Source organism: Camelus ferus, chromosome 4, assembly GCF_009834535.1.
Source record: "Camelus ferus isolate YT-003-E chromosome 4, BCGSAC_Cfer_1.0, whole genome shotgun sequence".
In the NCBI taxonomy this organism is placed as follows: Eukaryota; Metazoa; Chordata; class Mammalia; order Artiodactyla; family Camelidae; genus Camelus; species Camelus ferus.
The window spans coordinates 45,835,318-45,855,001 of record NC_045699.1 but is presented as its reverse complement, the minus strand read 5'-3'; the positions used below and the strand labels follow the sequence as shown (position 1 = coordinate 45,855,001).

The following is a 19,684-nucleotide window of genomic DNA, read 5'->3' as shown; positions in this document are numbered from 1 at the left end:
AACACAGTGTGTATCCCCAAATTTTCCACTTTTCTTCTTGGCTTAGAACCTTGAGACCACAGAATTTAAGTTTTGCAAGAATCCGTCTAGCCCTACCCTGTGCCATCCTCTTCTCATGGTAGGTACAATGGTGGTTCTTTCAAATCCATGAATCTTATGATATTAAATCTAGTATGATGTGTGATAAAATCCAAAGCTTTAATTGATTCTTCAAAGGGATCCTTCACCAAAGTGAAAGATTGAGTTATTACACTGAGAAGTGTTCATCAAAGTGTAGGCAGATGACCACCTGCTTTGAACATTTAGATTTTTTTAAGGCATGTTCCTAGGTCCTACCTCCAGAGAAACAGCTGTCTCATAAACTACAAATAATTATATATAACTCTAGGTAAGATGATAAAAGCTTCAAATCACATAATAGTGCTACTTATTTAAGTTCCTGTTTTCCATAAAGAGAAATTTTACCTTTAAAAGAGATAGCAACCTACTTCATCAGTGTCTCCAAGTCTGCATTTCAGAACTTCTCACACTTGTTAATGTATTTTTGGTGTTATCATCGTTGTATATGATATCTAAGTCCCGGAGGGCAAATACCTCCCATTTTCTACAACAGTCTCCACAAATTAAGCAAGACTATCACTTTTAGCAACACCCCCACCTCGTGGCAAATTGCAGCTATTACTGCCACAGTTCTACAATGCGTACATAGCTCAGCGGTTCTCAAACTTGTTCTTTCAGCGGCCCAGAACTGTTTCCTCTGGGAAACAGAATAATGGCATTCCTTTCCAAATTTTCAAGTGGAAAAGATCCATCAGAGGACAAGTAGGTATATGAATTTTTATCAATTTTTAAGGTTTTTGTTTTGAAACCTACAATCTTTAAATCTTTGGCTCCTTATGATGTTTTTTTTTCTGCTAATGATGTTAGTCCATGATAAATGAACAGGTTGAGGAACAGCTTTTCATGGCTGGCAAGCTTTTAAATCTGCGGACATGTATGGTTTTGAATAATTTATCTCGCAGGCAATATGTCTCCTTACAATCCCCCTGCCCTCCATGAAACAACAGTATAAAAACTCAGAAGTAGAATAATGTATACAGAGAAATATACAGATGAGAGATGACATTATAAGTGGGTAAAAGGCCAGGCTATCGGTCCAGGGGACTGGTCATCACATGGGATGAATAACGGTCCTTGCCGGCCCTCAACTTTTTAGAGCTGCCCAGAAGCAATGACTACAATCTCCTTAATGTATATGGCAAGTTGACTCAATTTCATTCTCGCTTCAGTTCTCGTGAGATCTGGAGCACAAGGACCAGTCCCTACTTCTTAACCTCTAGTATGGTGTGGGGCTACCCATCTATTAGATTTGAAATAAGAGTTACTTGGGATTCTTTTCTGACAAAACATCGTTTTTATTATGGAAAAGTGGGAGCATATAGACAAGTGTAAATGACCATCTATGTATTCCCACCACCCAAGAACAATGAACATAGTTTCCAACATCCGATCATCTTGCTGTGATAGTTACATATACACATTCTTTTTCTTAAAAAATTAGCATCATGCGTTGTATATGTAGGTTGCTTATTATTTCGAGAGATATCCTTACGCACAAATCTTCATCGACATGTCCCTCTTGGATAAACGGGTAACGCGGAGTCGCTGGCTGCCCTGGAAGGGCGGGAAACTGCAGCTGACTACCCGCGACGAGGCCCGCAAGCCCTTAACCGCAAACTTGCGTCGGCCTCCGGCCCCGCCCCCCGCGCGCGGCCCCCTCCTGCTCGAGTGCTCGCTCTTGGCGCCACCCGCCGGCGCGGCTCCTGCGCAGGCGCCAGGCATGGAGACCGGAAGCGGAAGGCTTGAACGCGTTGGGTGGGCACCTGTGTGACCAGTAACCATGCGCAGCTTGGAAGAGCCCGGGCCTCGCCCCGCAGCGACCCCGTGCGGGTGCGTGAAGCCGGCTCTGGAGACAGGTAACTTCTAAGAGGCAGGAGGGTCTGCGCTCAGAAGAGCCCTAAGTGCAGGCAGCCGACTTCATTGCATAGAGGGACGGGAAATGCGAGACCCTGAACTGACGTGGGTCGTTTTCCTACTTGTTGCGAAGGCACAGGTCATGTGCTCAGGTGACCACGTGATGTGTCTGAGGCGGGCAGAATGATCTCATCTCTCCCGTTCTTGGTGGCTCAGATCGACCTGATCTTGGTAGAACAGCCACGTGCACTGTAACGGCCTTTCTCTGAGGGAGTCCTCACTCATAATAAAGGAGAGACGGAATATATACAGCAGGTGTTATGCCGATTAGGAATTAATACCACGAGGGAAGCATCCTGTGCTTTAGGAAGTGAGGGGAGGCGGAGGGAGTTCAGGGGGGAGGACACAGTTTTAAACTGGGCCTGGAAAGATGGACATGAGTTTTTTTCTCTATTTTCGCCCCTGTTTGTAGAGCAGAGTATATTAACTTTAGAAATTAGAGGAAGCAAATGGGAAGATTAAAGTGGCCGGCCATCACCCAGAGAAAACCACTGTTAATATCTTACTGCCTACATTCCATACATGTTTTAGTGCATACACACTAGAAATATGAGTTATTATGAGACTCCACTGCCTTATAACTTTAAAAAACCCTTAAGGTTCATAAAAATCTTTTCACAGCAGTTACTGTTGATTTTAAGTGCTTGTGCACTGTATTGTTTTATAGATGTGCTCTAACTTATTTAACCAGTTCCCTATTTTGAGGCATTTAGGTTATTGCTGGTTTTCACTGTTATAAATGAAAGTTCTTGAAACTAAAATCTTTGTGTATGTTTTAAAAATTTCCCGAAAGTATTGTTACCTGGGCAAAGTTTGTGCCTGTTAAAGAGTATGAGATTCTGACTGTAAGTACCAAGTATTGGATGGAAAAGGGAGGCGTCGGAACTGTTGATTGGATAGAGAGCCTTGGATAGCAGGCTTAGAAATAGGACATCTGTTAATAGTGGGGAACATAGTTTAGAGAGGAGCATGACATAAGGAGCTCAGAATCTGGAGGATTGGTGTAGTGTGTTTTGAGGAAGAGAGGGACTGGCTAAGGGGAGTCGAATTATAACAAGAGTAATTTAATAGTCCAGGCAAGAGGTTAAAAGGACCTGAATTTTTCTGTCTGCACAAGACTTGTTGATAAGCCTTGTGTACAAAAAACTCTGCATTAATAATTCGTTGGTCTTTTTAAAAATTACACAGTTAATACAGTTGTAATATTGTTAAAATGAGGGAAAAGCCTGAGCAAGGGCTTTAAAAACCTCTTCTTGTTGAGCACTTTCTGTTGTACTACGTGTCTTACATATTTTAGTAATTTTGTAACTTTCCAAGGTAGGTATTATTATCCTTATTTTATAACAGAGAAAACAGATCCAGAGAGGTAAGCAGTTTTGCCCAAGGTCACACAACTAGTGTAGTGGCCCTGTGTTGTTTTGTCCTTTTTTCATACTGGCCATAGCCCTCGGGGAACCTCTTCTGCCTCTCCATATAGTTCTCATGCCGGTACTACTCTGGCATACCTGGGCTTATCCCTATCCTGAATGTAAGGTAGTTCGATTTAATTGTTGATTTACTTGTCTATTCTGTCAATATACTAGACACCTTGAGGGTAAAAACTGGTCCTTGTTTATGCCTATACCCAGGCACCTAGCACAGTGCTTACCAAATGGCAGGTGCTTAATGATTTGTTTGTTGGTTTGTTTTTTGAGATATGAGGTGAGAGGAAGAATATCAGGATCCTCTTGGGTGTGCCTTCTCGGGTCTCCACTTCAAGTAGAGCGTTAAGCAGAATTTATATTTGGAAATTATTGAGCATTTATATTTCTTAGCATTTATTCCAAGAATGGGGCACAGAGAATATATAAGTTTCAGAGGGTTCAGATGTATTAGAATATGGTAAGTTCCCACCAGGTTATTAGATGGATATTTGATATGTAGGGAATAGTCCCAAACATTTTGAGAGTGACATAGTTGAGGGACTCCTTACAATGTGGCTCATGAGTATGCTTTCAGTTCATTGCTTACCTGGTGTTACCTTGCTTATGCTCTAGTAAAGATGCACAAAGAAGTTGGAATCGATCTAATTGGTTACGACTTACATTTATCATAGCATCTGTGTAACCTGTGAAAAATTGGTAAAGACTATTTCAATGAAGTGGTAGCTCAAGTTAGTTACACACTTGTAGGCCCCCAGTCAAGGGCAGGAGTCTTTGATCATTACTTAGGATATGACATTTCCCATGATATTGCAGCTAATGTAAGATTCTCTCAACCAGCTGTTGACTCCACTGTGATAAGATTCTTGTTTTGTATCTTTTCCCCAAACTTAGCAGTGTCTGGCAATTGGAGACAGTTATAAAGTGTTTGTTAAACAAATGAAATAAGACACAGGGATCCCAACTGATTTTTGGCCATTTTCCTTCATGACATTTTTTATGAACAGCAGAAAATTGTTTACTGTATTGATTCCACAGGGCACAGCTGAAAATTAAAAAAAAAAAGAATGCCTGTAAACATAATTGACAAAAAATTTAAAGTCCTCAAAAACGTACATGGTACTGATGGATCTTAGAATCTTAATATTGAGAGAAAGAAAGCAAATCTGAAAAGATAACATACATTTGATACCAGTTTTTATAGAACTCAAAGGCAAGATAAATGAAACATTGTTTTTGCATGCATATGCATGTGATACAATCATTTAAAAAAAAGAAGTGAATGGTAAAGACTACATTCATTCAAGAAGTGAATGAGCTAGGCCACACTTGTCTATCTCAAGGGGCAAGGTAGGGAGAGAGGTAACATAAAAAGATGCAAATTGTTGATAAGGCGCTAATTCTTGGGCTGGGTGGTGGTAACAAGAGTTCATTTTAATATGCTTTATTATATATGTGTTACATGTAATATTTTATATGTCTCACATAATATAGTTTTTACAAGTGAAAAGTAATGAAGAGTGCTGTGATGGACTTCTCCGGGGGTATATTCTTACTGCCTGTGCTGGTAGGACAGACTTAATGGAAGCTGGAAATAAAATGAGAGCCTTCATGAAATGTGAAAAAAAAGTAATCTATAAATTCAAAGTGGTTGTTGTGGATATCTTGGACTTTAAAACCTATACTGATGCTGCCTGGCCAGTTTTTTCTTCTTTTGAAAGGAGTTACTGCTTTAAAAACATTTTAAGAAGTGATTTGTAATTATTGCCAAAATTTCAAATATTGTAGAAATTACAGTTAAGTATAAAAATAATCCAAGAACCTCTCAGCCGATGTTAACCACTATTAACATTTTTGGTGAATATCCTTCCAGACAGCTTTCTAGACATATATTTATATATACTTAGACAGGTAAATATATACAATTTTCATAAGTAGGATTATGTTATACATATTCTTCTTTCACTTTCCATTTTAATCAGCTAAGATTTACATAATCCTTTTTCTCATGCAACATGAATTTTTAAAGTACTTAATCCTCTTGTAGGCATGTACTGACGATGAGAATATAGCAGTAAATAAGATAGTAAAACTCCTGCCCATGTGGAGCTCACATACTAGTGGGGCAGAGGGCTGCTGGAGCAAGACTAATCTGAAATCTAACCTGCCTCTAGATATTTTAGTACTGTGATCCATGCACTCCCTTTATTGCTTAATTAAACTAGTTCGTTTCATGTGTTCAGTTGTTTTCAATTGAAAGCATCTTTACTTACATACAACCCCCATCCCCTTATCTTTCATTATTCTTTGCCTTGTATTTCACACTCTAGCCAATCGAAATAGCTTGTTCCCTGCTTATGCTATAACATTTCTCATTTAACTTTGTGCATGTTATTCCCTCTATATGAAATACCCTCTTAGCGCTGACCAAGGTCACATAACATAGCAATGATAGCGTAGAATTTGAATTATGGTCATAGTGGGTCTTCTAAAGATGCCTTCTTCTTTCCATTCTTTCTTAGACCTATGCTCTTTGCAGCTTGTTATCTAATGGGATATAACAATGCGTATGTAATGATGAGCATATTTATATGTATTTATAAATACTATAAGAATCATGTTTTATAATTGCATAACACCTAGTAGATTTTAAAACTATGAAATCAGTGCATTAAAGAATACATGTTTTCCTACATCTTTGCTTGACCTTTTGACTAATGATTTCTTAACTAATTTTCTTTTGTAGGGAATCTTTTAACTGAGCCAATTGGTTACTTGGAATCCTGTTTCTCAGCCAAGAATGGTACTCCAAGGCAGCCATCCATTTGTAGCCATTCACGGGCTTGTTTGAGGATTAGAAAAAGCATCTTTAATAATCCTGAACATTCCTTGATGGGTTTAGAACAGTTTTCTCATGTTTGGTAAGTTGTTTTCTAGTTAGAAATGATATTTGGCCCAGAACTTGTGCCTGAGTAAAGTACTCCAGTTGGAGGCAGTGTTGGAGACTGCTATCTAGACCACCATTGCCTGTTGCATGGGATTCCTGGACTGTGTTGCGCATGTGATTGTCTGCGTAACTTGGACGCCCTCGGGGAAGCTTGGGATCCACTGAGAAGGCACACTCTATTCACACTTGGTTCTGGTTGTGATGAATGCCTTCTGTTGAGCCGAAATCTGTAGACTTCTCAATACTGTCCATGGGTCATCATTCTGTCTTCTAGACCAGGGGTCAGCAAGCTGTGGCCTATGGACCAAACCCTTCCCACCTTCTGCTTTTGTAAATAAGTTTACAGGAACACAGCCACGTGTGTGCATTCCTTGATGTGTTATCTGTGGCTGCTTTTGTGCTGCAGCAGCAGAGGTGAATAGTTACAGCAGAGACTGGTTGACCTGCAAACCCTAAAATACTTACTGTCTGGCCCTTTACAGAAAAAGTTTGTGGACCCTGTTGTAGACCCATGAAGCATTAAGTCTCCTCTTCCTAAAAGACAGAAGAGACCTTAGAAATCTAGATACGTAGTGTTGCCTATGTTAGAGCCTGCGTGGTAGTCCTGTTGGTTGCTGTCACTTGGAATTCTGTCTCTGTCCATTTTTCCTCACCCCAACATCAGCAGTCTGAATTGGTCTGATTTTACTAACAAAGATCTAAAATTAACTGTTTACTCTGAAATAGTTTATTTTTCATGTTAATTTGGGGATATGGGTAGAGTAGAAAGAACATGGGTGTTCTGACCAAGTGTGTATGATCTTAGTTGAATTACTTATGTTAAAAACACTGCTGTTATAAAAGATGGACTCTGAAGTATATAAAGAGATTTTTCCTTATTCCTCCTGTTTTTCTCCTTTCTTGTCCCCACCCGCCCCAACACTCTTCAGAGATTATCACTGTTAACAGCTTGGTGGGTATCCTGCCAGACCTTTTCTTTTTTTCTTTTCCTTTTTCAATACACATAGAAACCTAAATATATACATATAAAGTGGGTGTTTGTTTTAATAAATGGAGTATGTTTTGTTCTCTTAGTATATATCATGACGGTACATACAGATTTACCTTGTTTGCTTTGATAGCTGCCTGTTATTACAAAATATAGAGGTACCATGATTACCTATTCATTTTCTTTGCTTGGTTTCCCACATCAAGTTCTCTTTTACTTTGTGATTTGTAGGAACTGTTCATCTACCACAGATATTAACCCACTGTCTGTTATACATGTAGCAAACCTATTCTCCTGGGATGACATTTTATAGTACACAATTTTAATGATTTAATGAATTCAAATCTGTTACTGTTTTTCTTCATGAATTCTTTTTGTACCTTGTGTAGGGAGGCCTAACGAAGTCATTTAACACTTCTGAGCCTCAATGTCCTCATTCTTAAAATGGAAGATAAATCATACTCCTTAGGGTTGTTAAGAAGATTAAATGAGATGAACGTAAAAATGTCTAGCACACTGCCTGGCACATTGCAGGCACTTACTTAGTAAATACTGTTTATTCAGATACTTGACAAATGTCTCAAGTTCCTACAGTGTGCCAGTCATTGTGTTGGGGCAGTGGGTGTAGAGTTAAGACTCTTCCTTCGAGAAACGGGAATGGTATTATTCTTTTTTTCCTCTACTGATTACGTTTTACTCCCATTAAAAACATTCTTTCTGTGGGTATTAAAGTTTTTTTCCCCCTCAAGTCATTATGATAGATTAACTTGTGTTCTTTTCTAACTCAGTGGTTTGGTTTATTTTCAATAGGATTTTGTTTGTTTTTCACAAAAATGGTCATTTGAGCTGTAAGGCAAAAGTGCAGCCTCCCAGGCTGAATGGTGCGAAGACTGGCGTTTTCTCCACCAGGAGCCCACATCGTCCCAATGCAATAGGACTGACACTGGCCAAACTGGAAAAGGTAGAAGGTAATTTCTACTTTGACCTTTTTTTCCCTTCACCAAAAGAAGTCTTATAAAATCAACATAGTACTCAGCACTGGTTGTTATTCAGACAAGTGCCACTGGTGTTAGCCCCTGAGAATCACCAGACATTGAAGAAAACGAAATGATTAAAAGAGTGTTAACATTGGAACACTTTGAAATAAGCTTTCATAGGATGCTCAGAGTTTTAAGTCATTGCATTTATCAGAAGTTTGTAAATTATCTAAAAATATCTCTTAAGATTTCGTAATCATTAAATTGGTAACCAAGTTTTCTCTGACTGGGAATGTAATAAATACAAAATGATCCAAAAAAAATCAGACACTTTCAAAATTTAACACACAGTACCTGTTGCACGTGTTTATATGATCAGCATCGGGCAGTGCTGTGTTTTCTTCCTCGCAGCCCTGAGGACATGGCCATGCATCGTGGCTGGAGTGCCGCCGTGCACTGTGACGTGTGCCAGAGGGTCTGGGATGAATACGCCATAGACTGAACATCTGTCAGACTGTGGAAGAACCTGTGTAGAATACCAGATTAATTTTAACTACATGTTCACACATAAACTAGCTAATGAGCCATATGTTTTAGAAAGCATCTCTTTCTTGAATCCCTCTGACCTAATCAGCACATTCGTTAGAGAGGCAGAAGATGAAATGGCAGGTAGATAGGAATCAGGACACCATTCCACGCTTCAGCTTGCTTGTTTGTAAAGTGGGCAAAGAAGAAGGATCTGCCTTCTCTGGCACTCTGGGATTTTTTTGAGGATTTTATGAGACAAAAGCTGTAAGATGGCTTTTCAGGCTACCGGGTGCTAAAAAAGATGAGAGTGGTTACTTTGCTTGTTCTTTCCCAGATCTTGAACTCCCCTGCTGGGCGTTGGGTAGGTTTTCCAGAAAAATTTTTGTAGCCAGTCTAACTTGAGTTTTATCAATTTGTGATGGCTAACCAACCTAGGTAATAGGACTGGAACGTTTTGTGATCATTTGTGCAACCCATACATGCTTTCTGAGTGCTGAATACATGCCAAGCATTGTTCTAGGTGCTGGGGATATAGTGGCAAGCAAATTGGATAAAAATCCCTGCCCTACAGATGAGCTTAGCATTGTTGAGGGGGAAATCAAATCAGAAAGGTGAAAGGCAAGCACACTAGCCCTGTGGACACTTATAAATAAGCATTACGGTGATAACCAGTGCTTGTGTGGTGCTTTCTGGTTTACAAAGAGTGTTCATGTACAGTATCTCACAGTGGCTCCTGGGTTTGACAGGTAGCAGTCTCCGTGTTTTGGATAAAGGCATTGAGGCTCTTAGATGTTTGGTAATTTGCCCAGTAGCATTCAGCCAGGGGTTTATCTGACTCCAAATCCTGTGAACTCTCCCCTGTGTGCCATTGCCTTTCTTTCTTCTGCAGACGTTGTTGAGCATAATCTGTCATTTAGAAAGTCCAAAATCTTCTTCCCAAAGTTCCAGGTTCATTCACAGTAGGCATGTTTTAGAGATCAGAGTCCTTTGTTAGTCATGTTTTTCTTAAATGGAGATAGGTTCAAATGTGATCGCATGTGGTTTTTTGATTTCTCATTTGGCCAATTTCCCAAGGGTCAAGTTAGGAGACTCTGTACTGGTAGAAGGAACTGACTGTAGCTGTATAAGTGGGACAACAGGGGCCCTGTCCTTAGTATTTAGTAATGGTGACTTACATTCTGCTTAGTTATTTGTCTTGATGGAGTATTAGATTCTTCTTCCTGTGTAACAGATTACCATGCACTTAGTTTAAACAACACACATTTATTTTGAGTTTAAAACATTATTATGTTTCTGTGAGTCAAGAGTACGGGCACAGCTTAGCTGGGTCCTCCACTTGGGTATCACTGAGCTGCAGTTAAGGTGTCAGCTGGGATGACTTCTGTTCTGGAGGTTTGGCTGTGGGAGAATGTACTTCCAAGCTCACTCTGGTGGTTGGCAGGATTCACTTTCTTACAGTTGTGGTTCGGAGGCTCTTAGCCTCTTGCTAGTTGTTGGGTAGTGGCTGCCCCCAGCTCCTGGAAGCCACCCCCAGCTCCTAGAGGCCGCTTGCAGTGCCTTGCCACGTGCGCTTTCCCAGCATGGCTGCTTGCTTTGTCAGACGCCCAAGGAGAATCTCTCAAGTGAGTCTGCCAGCAAACACAGTCTTAGATAACACAACATGGTCAATGGAGTAGTATCAAGTCATGCTTAAGAAGAGGGGATTAAATGCCAGGAGGTGAGCATCATGGGGTCACCTCAGATCTGTTTGCCACAGTGGAAACCTTCGTCAGTCTCACGGAGATATGTTGAGGCCCTGGAACAGAGTTAGAAGCCCCAGGGATGCAAAGGCACATTGGCCTCACCTCTGTTCAAGGTCCTACTTACTGTCTAGGAAGAGAGTCTCTAAGCAGGTCATTGCCAGACCATGTGACAAGGCTCCAGAAGAGGTTTGGGCACAGGTTCCTTCATGGAACCCAGAGGAAAGAATACTTATGTCTGCAAGAGTCAGAAAGGCTTTGTAAAAAGGATGTCACATGAGAGCCTTGAAGAGTAAGTTGGAGTTTGACAGGTAAAGAAGAGGATAGGTTTCTAGGTGGAGAGAAAAGTGTATTCCTGCACCAGGTATAAGAGAGCCTGGTGTGTAAGAGAATTGTGAGTAAGCTTGGTGAGGCTTAAGCAGATAGTGTTGATTCTCCAGTTGTTTACACTGTTCTTCATTGTTAATATTTCACGTTACAGGTGGAGCCTTGTACCTTTCTGGAATTGACATGATCCATGGCACACCTGTGCTAGACATAAAGCCCTATATTGCTGATTATGACTCGCCACAAAATTTGACTGAGCCCTTAGGGGACTTTAATTTACAGAATAACCAACATAAACCAAAAACCGTGTCCCAGTCTGATGGCAAGACTGACAGCTGTTACCAGCAACAGCTCTCGAGATATGATGAACCGCAACCCAACAGTTGTACCAAGGGGAAACCTAAATGTCCCGAAGACAGAACTTCAGGAGAAAACGACATGAAACATGATGACACAGTAAAAGTCCAGCAAAGCCCTGCTTCACACAGGGAACGAGCAGCAGATTTGGGTGTTGAATCAGAAAGTGGTCAGAGTCCGAGCATGGCAGAAGAGCAAAGTGGCTCACATCACCTGGAGAAGAGCTTTTCAGAGGAACAAGCAGACAGGAGGCTAAGGAGAGGGGAAAAAGCAGTGGTCCCACAAGGCAACAGTGCGGAGATGCCACCCGAGGCTCTTCCCTGCCCTTCCAGGGCGGCCGGTGCAGCCCACCACAGTGCGGTTCCCGCCTGGGTGAGAGAGGCCCCCGTGGCCTCCTTGGAAGTCCGGTTTACCCCGCACGCGGAGATGGACCTTGGGCGCCTCAGCTCAGGTGAAGCAGGTGTTTTCTGTTTCTTATTGTTGAAGGAGAGATGAGCTTTTACTGGGAGATTTAGCGAAACTTTGTATTTCTGAGGGCAGTTATAGGAAGTCTGTCATCATGACTCGTAAAGAAACGGAGTATAAAGTCACATTGGAGCGACACCATCATCTGATGGCTTTCAGTCAACAACTGTTCAGTACAGTGAGTCCCAGGCATGTAGTCAAGTGTTTGCTGAGAACGGCTGCTGCCCGTGAATTGGGCCTTTTTGTCTACCTGTTGCAGTAGTTCTTGGAGTTTTCAAACAGCATTCAGAGGCTAAATTGTGTTTGTTCTGTACTTACGTAGGTTGAGTTTTTTCCATCTGTTTCGCTATCTGACTAGCGAAATGTCCCATCTTACTCTGTCGGGTGGCTGTTAGTTCAGCATCTGGCACAGAGCCCAGGAGGCAGAAGGAGAGAATGTCTTAGCATAGAAATTGTCCCCCAAAAGTCCCAGTAGTAGAGGTACGCACTTCACTGCAGAAGCGAGGCCACAGGGCTTTTACTTGGAGCCTGTTTACTGTAACAGATGGTTCTTAACAACATTGTTATCTGGTTTCTCCAGCCCATGGCAGATTGCAAACAGCCATCTAGAATGAAGGAAGGGCCTGTGAAGAATTGGGTGCAGTGATTCCAGTAAGAAGTAGCCAGTTAGCTGCCAAGGAGATGTCTAGTTTCACCTGCCGCTGGATGCTTGTGCTTCTCTTTCTTTCCTAAGGCTTGATGTTTAGACAGAACATTTGATTTTTAAATTGATCTCTTTATTTTAAAAGTTTGGTTTATGAAAGTTGTTTCATCATCGTGTACAATTCACAGGAGGGGGAAGATCAGCTGTTTTTTTTTTTTTTTGATGATCAGTTTTGAAAAAAGGATTTTGTGGTAGACCAAAGCAGCACTGCCTAGAAGATTTTACCCCTTTTCTTGTGGTTATCGTGGAATGCTTCCTCCTTTGGAAAGTTTTATGTTTGTCAAACTGCAGTTCACTGAAAGGCTATAATATGCCTTACTGATAAAAAATGGTTAAAAAGAGAAATTAGACATGTAAGTGTAAAATGGGGACTAATTTATAACAGCAGAATTTTGAGCCAGTACAGAAAAAAGAAATGACCTCAGGAAGTTCAGAGTCTAGAAAAGATAAAAAGATGTTGAAATGGCAGGGGGTTGGGCATTGGCGCTTGAGTGTTGTGGGCACACAAGGGAGAGGGGGTTCTAACTTGGGGAGTGGAAAATCTGGGAAGGCTTCTTGGAGGAAAAGGGATATATTTGGGCTGAGCCTGGAAGGATAAGTGGGTAGGGAAGTGAGGAAAGGGCACCTACGCCAAATGATCAGCCAAGCAAAGTCCTGGAGCTTCTGCCAGACACACTGCTACTGAGGAGTGTGGTGTTTTCAAAACTTCTTTTCTGAGTGGCTTTAGAGTCAGTTTATGAACCATGCACTAAAGGAATCTTAGCATTGCATAATGGGTCCTTGGTTTTTGACCAAAAATTGTATTTTATAGCTTACTTACCACCTTATTTATTGCACATAGCCCAGAGTGATTTTTGGCTGTTTTCTAAAAGTTGAATTTACTTTGAGAAAGATAAAGACCCACCACCACTCCACACGGTATTTTGAACAGGAACAACATTGTTTAAAGCACATGCTTTCCTGGAAAAGCCTGGCTTCGTTTGGTTATGTGGTCACAGTTAATCTTTTAAGTTTTGTATGTACTTTATTTTTAAAAATTAAAATACATCCACAGTGATATAAACATCGGAAGTTTTCCCACTTGATGGGGTAGACATCTGTTTACTGAAATACGCACCTAGATAGAATGGGGTGGCCTGTTCCCTAGTGATGGCATAGAACTTTCTTGGTGTATCAGCTTCACTGTCCTTGTTCCTTATGGAATGTGGCATTACTTTTAATTGTGAGTATGTGGCAGTGCTCTCTGAGGCTCTACCCTGCATGTAGCCAGTGCTGTGCGTACGTGTGGCTTCCTGAGAATGCTGGGAATGTCATGCCTTTCCCTGACCATGGCTGCACTCTGAAGAGAAAATGATGAGGAATTGAATTAAAGTCTACGTTGAACATAGGAAAGTAACATTTATGTTGCCAGAAAGTGAAAGCTCGGCTTTCCTAGTTAGGGGACTAAAGAAGAGTTATCACCATGATTTTTTTGTTCAGCAGATGAGAATTTGGGCGGGGGTGCATAAATTCAGTCTAATGACAGTACCACTTGAAGGTGACATTCTCCATAACGACTGAGTAGATTTTCAAGTGATATTCAAGGAACCAGCCTACCTCCACATGGAAGTTCACTGTACTGAAATTTGCCCTGCATGATTTTGAGCATCAAGTTGTGTTCTTCTCATTGCAGGCATTGGTCAGGCTTCGTTTAAATACTTTCGGTCGGCAGAGGAAGCGAGGCGGGCCATCGAGGCTGTGCTGTCTGCTGACCCTCGGTCTGTGTATCGCCGGAAGCTCTGCCAGGATCGTCTTTTCTACTTTACTGTAGACATAGCGCACATCACGTGCTGGTTTGGTGATGGCTTTGCAGAGGTCCTGAGGATCAAGGCGGCTTCTGAGGCCGTTCAGATGAATGACCCTGAGGAGTCCTTGGTGTCTCTAGGATCAGTGAGTAGCCTCCATCACGTCTTTAAAACAGCCTAATTGACTTCGGGTGTGGCTGTTGGATTTTCTGTACAGGCTACACATGTGCCTTTTTTGCAGAAAGAAGCAACACTTTGGGATCTCACTGCTTTGATTGATTGGGCAGTTCAGAATGTTTATTTGAAAAACATATGTTTTAATAAACTAAGAGGATTTAGAATTTAAGAAATCGCCATATCGCTGATAGGTTTTTGATTGGTTAATACTGAAGAATCCAAAGGTGACGCTGTCTCAGTGATTCCTGAATTGGCACTTGATAAAACTGGGCAGAAGCTGGGGGATGTGTTCAACAATTCATACTGGTTTTTCTGTCTGAAAAAGCCTGACCTCTGTAATTTATTCTACATCAAATTGAGTTATGGTATCTTAAGAAACTAACAAATCAAAAACAAGTGGTTATGAATATCTTTAGAGATTAAACCCCTGCATTGCAGGCTTTGTCTCTCACACACACACGTGTGTATGTGTGTATATTTAGTCCTGATTCCAAAATAGGGACTCTGAGATTTCTTTGGATGTCTTTGTATGAAAAGAAAGTCACTCTTAGGAGTCCAAGAAAATAACTTAATTACTGGTTTATTTCTTATTTATTCTATGACTATTTACTGCGAACCTATATGGGTTAGATTTTGGTGATAAATGAGATGGACAGAATGTAGTTCTTGTTGCAGGTCATAGTGGAGGAAGAAGACACCAGCTCACTGTTGTATTACAGTTAGATAAGTATAGTAATTAAATCAGAACATGGTCCCTGTGTTAGTACCACACGGGAAGCAGTTTCAAAAATGTATTGCCTATAGGTGATTTTAACGATGTGATCCCAGATAACTGAAGATTTATGATCAGCGTAACCAAATTAGACACTGTCAACATGACGTGGGCTTTCCTAATTGCAGCTATAAATCTTCATAGCTATTTGATCATGGTTTTGAAACGACCGCTGCTGCCTGTGGCTACTTGCACAGTCATTTGTGGCTGATGACACTGCACTGTTGAACCAAACTGGGTTGCCTTTGAGGTTACTTAGAACCTCTTAGGGAAGTATTTTTAATTTGATTTTTAAAAGCTTTTGAATTCAAAATAATTATAGATTCACAGGAAGTTGCAGAGGCCCATGTACCCTTGACTTGGCTTTGTCCTGTGATTATAATCTTGTATAACTATGGTATAATGTGAAAACCAGGAAGTTGACATTGGTACAGTCTACCCTTTACTTTGATTTCAAATTCTTTTCTCTTAAAGTTACTTTGAGACTGAATCAGATCTTGAAGCACAAAATGTTGATATTTAATATGGAAGAAATAACTGAGGACGATACCAGTCAGCCTTCTAGCAAGAGGAGTGTTCTGTTGTTTGGGGTTTTAATATTCTCAGGGTTTTAGAACTAAATCCTAAATATAATCCAGTTTCGTTCTCCGCCAGCTTGCCAGCCTCTTTGGTACTCCCCAGTGACTGGCCTTCTCCCCCTCCTTAAACCCCTCAGTGAGGACCCTTCAGCCCTGCTGTGTGTAGCTCATTATTAAAATGTTCTTCCTTTGTATGAAATGAAATCTGTTGTCCAGCAACTCCACGCTCCAGCAGGGCTGCGTAGGGTAAAGCTGATCGTGCTCCGTGTTTTCTGCAGCTGTTTCTCATATAACATGTGAGCACCTTGTCCCACCCCCGATCCTTGAGTCCCCATGTGAACTTTTGTCTCTCGGCAGATATTTCCAGTGTCCTGTTGTGAGGAAATTTGGGTCTCTGGGTCATGAACTTCTATTCCTCAGAAAGAGAAATCATTTGAAGTAAATCTTCTATTCTTTTTCATCTTGGAAACTTTTTCAAAAGAAAGGAACACAGATGACATCCACCTCAGTTTAGCCTTTGCTTTCTGGTGCCTGTAGGGGGAACCCTTGATAGCTGATTATTTTCACTAGCTTCGGGATAAACTCCAGGAGTTGAAGCTGTTTAGCTCATTCTGGCTTTGGGCCCACCTGCCCCAGCTTTCCAGAACAGTAACTTCCACAGGAAGTACTGATACTTGTTAATCACATATAGGATGAAGTTAGAAGGATAAGGGCCATTTATTAAATTTTAAAATTGTAGCTTGGTTTAAAGGGCAGGATGGATTATTCCAGCATATGGAGGCTGTGCACAACCAGGCAGAATCATGAGCTAAACGCATGAACTGTGTGTGTGTGGCTTTTTTCTTTGGACAGAAGAAAATGAAGTTGAGGACATGAATCAACCTCTTGTTGGTAGTTTTCTTTTTATAATATGGTCCCAAAGGAGACAAATAAGGACTCAATAATAATGGAACCTGTATTAGCTACTGAACTTCTGGCATGTCCTTGGCACTGGGCACCTACTTTCCCTCCATCGATCAGAGGGTAAGTAACGTGCTCAGGCTCCGCGGTTGGCACCCTTCCCAGCTTGGCTCTCCTGCCTCCCCCAGTGCAGGTGCAGATGCTCAGCAAACCATGCTGCTTTATGTGAGGGTCAGCAGGCTGGACCCTTCTGGGAAGCAGTGTGGGAGATGTGGAGAACACTGAGGCTGGTCTCAGAAAGTTCATGTGCTGCTTCCTGCTCCACCCTGTGCTAGCTGTGTGACCTTGGGCAAGTCCCTGCATCCATCTCCACCTCCTGGACCTTACAGAGTTGTTATGAGGATAATGCCTGGGAACGTATTTTCTAAACTCTTCATGGTCTATAAACTTAGCTTATTTTTAAAATTGTACCTGTCATCATCAACACCCTTTCTCTGCCACGCTGCTCTGGCTTACCTGGCTGGACAAGCAGATTGAGAAGAATCAAGGGGTCCATAAAATCCAATGTATGGATGGCCTGGGTTTTCTATTATTATTATTATTATTAATAATTAATAATAATCATTACAGAATTTTTTTTAAAAGGACTTCTTTTAGCAAGTTGTAGGATGTTTTGCTAAGAGAGAGATCACAAAGTGCCCCCACCTGAAGGACCGGTTGCCCACCTGGCTCTCCCTCCTGAGGTTGTACGTGTACCAAGAGCCGCCTTCCCTGCCCGTGCGTTCAGTCACCAGCTCAGCCCGTCTCATGTGTGATCCTCTTTAGCACCCTTTCTCTTCGACCTTCTTTCCTGATTTCAGCCCAGATATTTCAGGAAAATCTCTGCATTTCTTTTATGAGAAAATAGAATTGTAATAATGGTGTGAAATTATTAAGGGAAGTTCTACCTCTGTGGCAGAAAAGAGGCAAGTCATAAGGATTAAAGCTCAATGAAATATAAGAGATTTTTGGTCATTTGTTAAAAATAAGCTTCCTCATCTAGACAGTCACCAAATGACCCTCCAGTGTCCTTGATGTTCTGCTCTCTGCCCCTTCCCTGCCTTTGTGGCTTCCGAGAGCTGGGACTCAGAGAGGACATAAAGTTTAGGTCAGTGCATGTGACTGTGAACAACAAGCACTAGAAAAGCCTTGTCAGTGCCCACAGTGGGGCAAAAATTCAGTGATACACTCCCTGTTTTCCGATGGAGGGGACCATTTGGCCTCTGAACTCCCACCACACCAACCAGTCAAATTTGAGTCAGTGCATGTTTATGTTGTGCTGACAGAATGAGTAGGATTGGGTGTAATGCAGGGTTGTAGATAGCTTGATTCAGATTCTTCTCTAATTCTTCATGCAATTCAAGATATATAAAACTTTTTAATTCAGTGTTTACAAATTTTATTTAAAAAATTATCCACATGCTAAACACTGAAGAACTGGCTAATAATTCTTCACAGTGATACAGACATTATGGTTTACAAAGCCATTTACGATATATTGTCTCCTTTGGTATCTTAGCAATGTTATGGGTGGATTTTGCTTCTAGAAGCTAAGCTGGGAGTCTAACCACTATTTAGAGCAGGGCTCAGCAAAGTATAGTCTGAAGGCCAGGTTTGGCCCACAGCCTGTTTTTCTACAGCCTAAGAGCTAAGATTGATCTTAACATTTTTAAAAGATTGTAAACAAAGACAAACAATGCTCAAAGCAGAACCTGTGACAGAGACTGTGGCCTGTAAAGCTAAAAGTATTTACTCTTTGGCCCTTTATAGAAGAAGTTTACAGACCCTGATTCAGAAATTATTTCTCTGAAAAGGTGTTTTGAGTTCCAGAAAGGTTATTAACAAAATAACTTTTGGGTTATCACATGCTTCTAAGTCATGGATTCTCTGTATTTTGAAAGGATTGAGTCCTGTAGCCATGTGAGAAAACTTAACCAATATGACATAAATAGTATTATAAAAAGCATGTATTATAATATCCTATTCATATGTGTAAAATGAGGTTGTACAAATCCATGCTTACACATATGTAGAACATTTCTAGAAGGATAAATAAAAAGTATGCTGACAGTGATTGCCTGGGGGGAGGGTCATGTATTCTCTGAGAATTTATTAGTGAAGGGAACTTTTCACTTTATCCTCTTCAGTATGTTGTGGATTTTTTTTTTCTAATCATGAGCACAGATTATTTTTATATGTGGAATGTAAGGAGAGTAAAATGTCCTAACTTAAGTTTTAGATTTGTGAATCTAAATACATAACTATGTATCTTTGTCTTCATTCCCTGCCCCCTAAATCTGGTGAATATAGTTAGAGACATTGTCACTTTTTCCTGGAGCATCACGTGTGGATCACAAAACTAGAAACCACTCAGGTCACACATCAGCTGTGGAGCTGAGCCAGTTAGGGGCAGGTAAACCGGCTGGGCCTGGGCAGCTTGTCCCAAGGATGCACTGACATTTTCTGTTCTTCCAGAGACAGGGTTTTGGATAAGGCAGTGTGTTTCCAGGCAGAAGACATTGCAGGTGATAATTGCTAGCAGAGGGCTGAGCCACTGAGAGCACCGAGCCTGGTACTCGCCAAACCTGTGCAGTTCATCCAATCTGGAGGAAGGGATGGGTCTCTGCTTGCAGGATCCATTCACTCATCAGGTCCACCCACTGGTTCTCTGTCTACTTGCATTTAGTGAGCTCATAGGTCATATGACTGTGGGGGTTGCTCTCCCTGGGTCCCCAGGGCTGCCCCTTACCCACTGTCAGAAGGGGAGCTCTGAGCTCAGGCTCAGGAAAGGAGAGTCTCAGAGCTGTGGATTGGCTGTTCCCACTGGGTCAGGCAGCTGTGCTGAGGTGGAGGTGGGGCAGACTAGGAGAAGGGCAGGCTGGCATGGTGGCAGGTGGCAGGTGGCAGAGCTGAGCCTGTGTTGGGGGTGGAGTAAGGCTGTCAACAGA

At 41.4% G+C, this 19,684-nt stretch overlaps 1 protein-coding gene across 3 annotated transcripts; it reads left to right on the top strand.

Annotated features, from left to right (window-relative positions):
- Positions 1-1,503: 1,503 nt before the first annotated feature.
- On the top strand, positions 1,504-16,678 carry TRMO (tRNA methyltransferase O). Of its 3 annotated transcripts, XM_014561855.2 has the most exons (5): positions 1,504-1,976; positions 6,202-6,376; positions 8,201-8,358; positions 11,116-11,769; positions 14,159-16,678. In XM_014561855.2, exons 1-5 carry the CDS (start codon positions 1,901-1,903, stop codon positions 14,449-14,451), a joined length of 1,356 nt encoding a protein of 451 aa, XP_014417341.2. In that variant the 5' UTR covers positions 1,504-1,900; the 3' UTR covers positions 14,452-16,678. The 3 variants fall into 3 exon arrangements, with proteins under 3 accessions (XP_014417341.2, XP_032333937.1, XP_032333935.1); XM_032478046.1 differs by lacking the exon at positions 6,202-6,376 and having other exon boundaries at positions 1,836-1,976; positions 8,201-8,351; XM_032478044.1 differs by lacking the exon at positions 6,202-6,376 and having other exon boundaries at positions 1,836-1,976.
- The last annotated feature ends 3,006 nt before the right edge of the window (positions 16,679-19,684 follow it).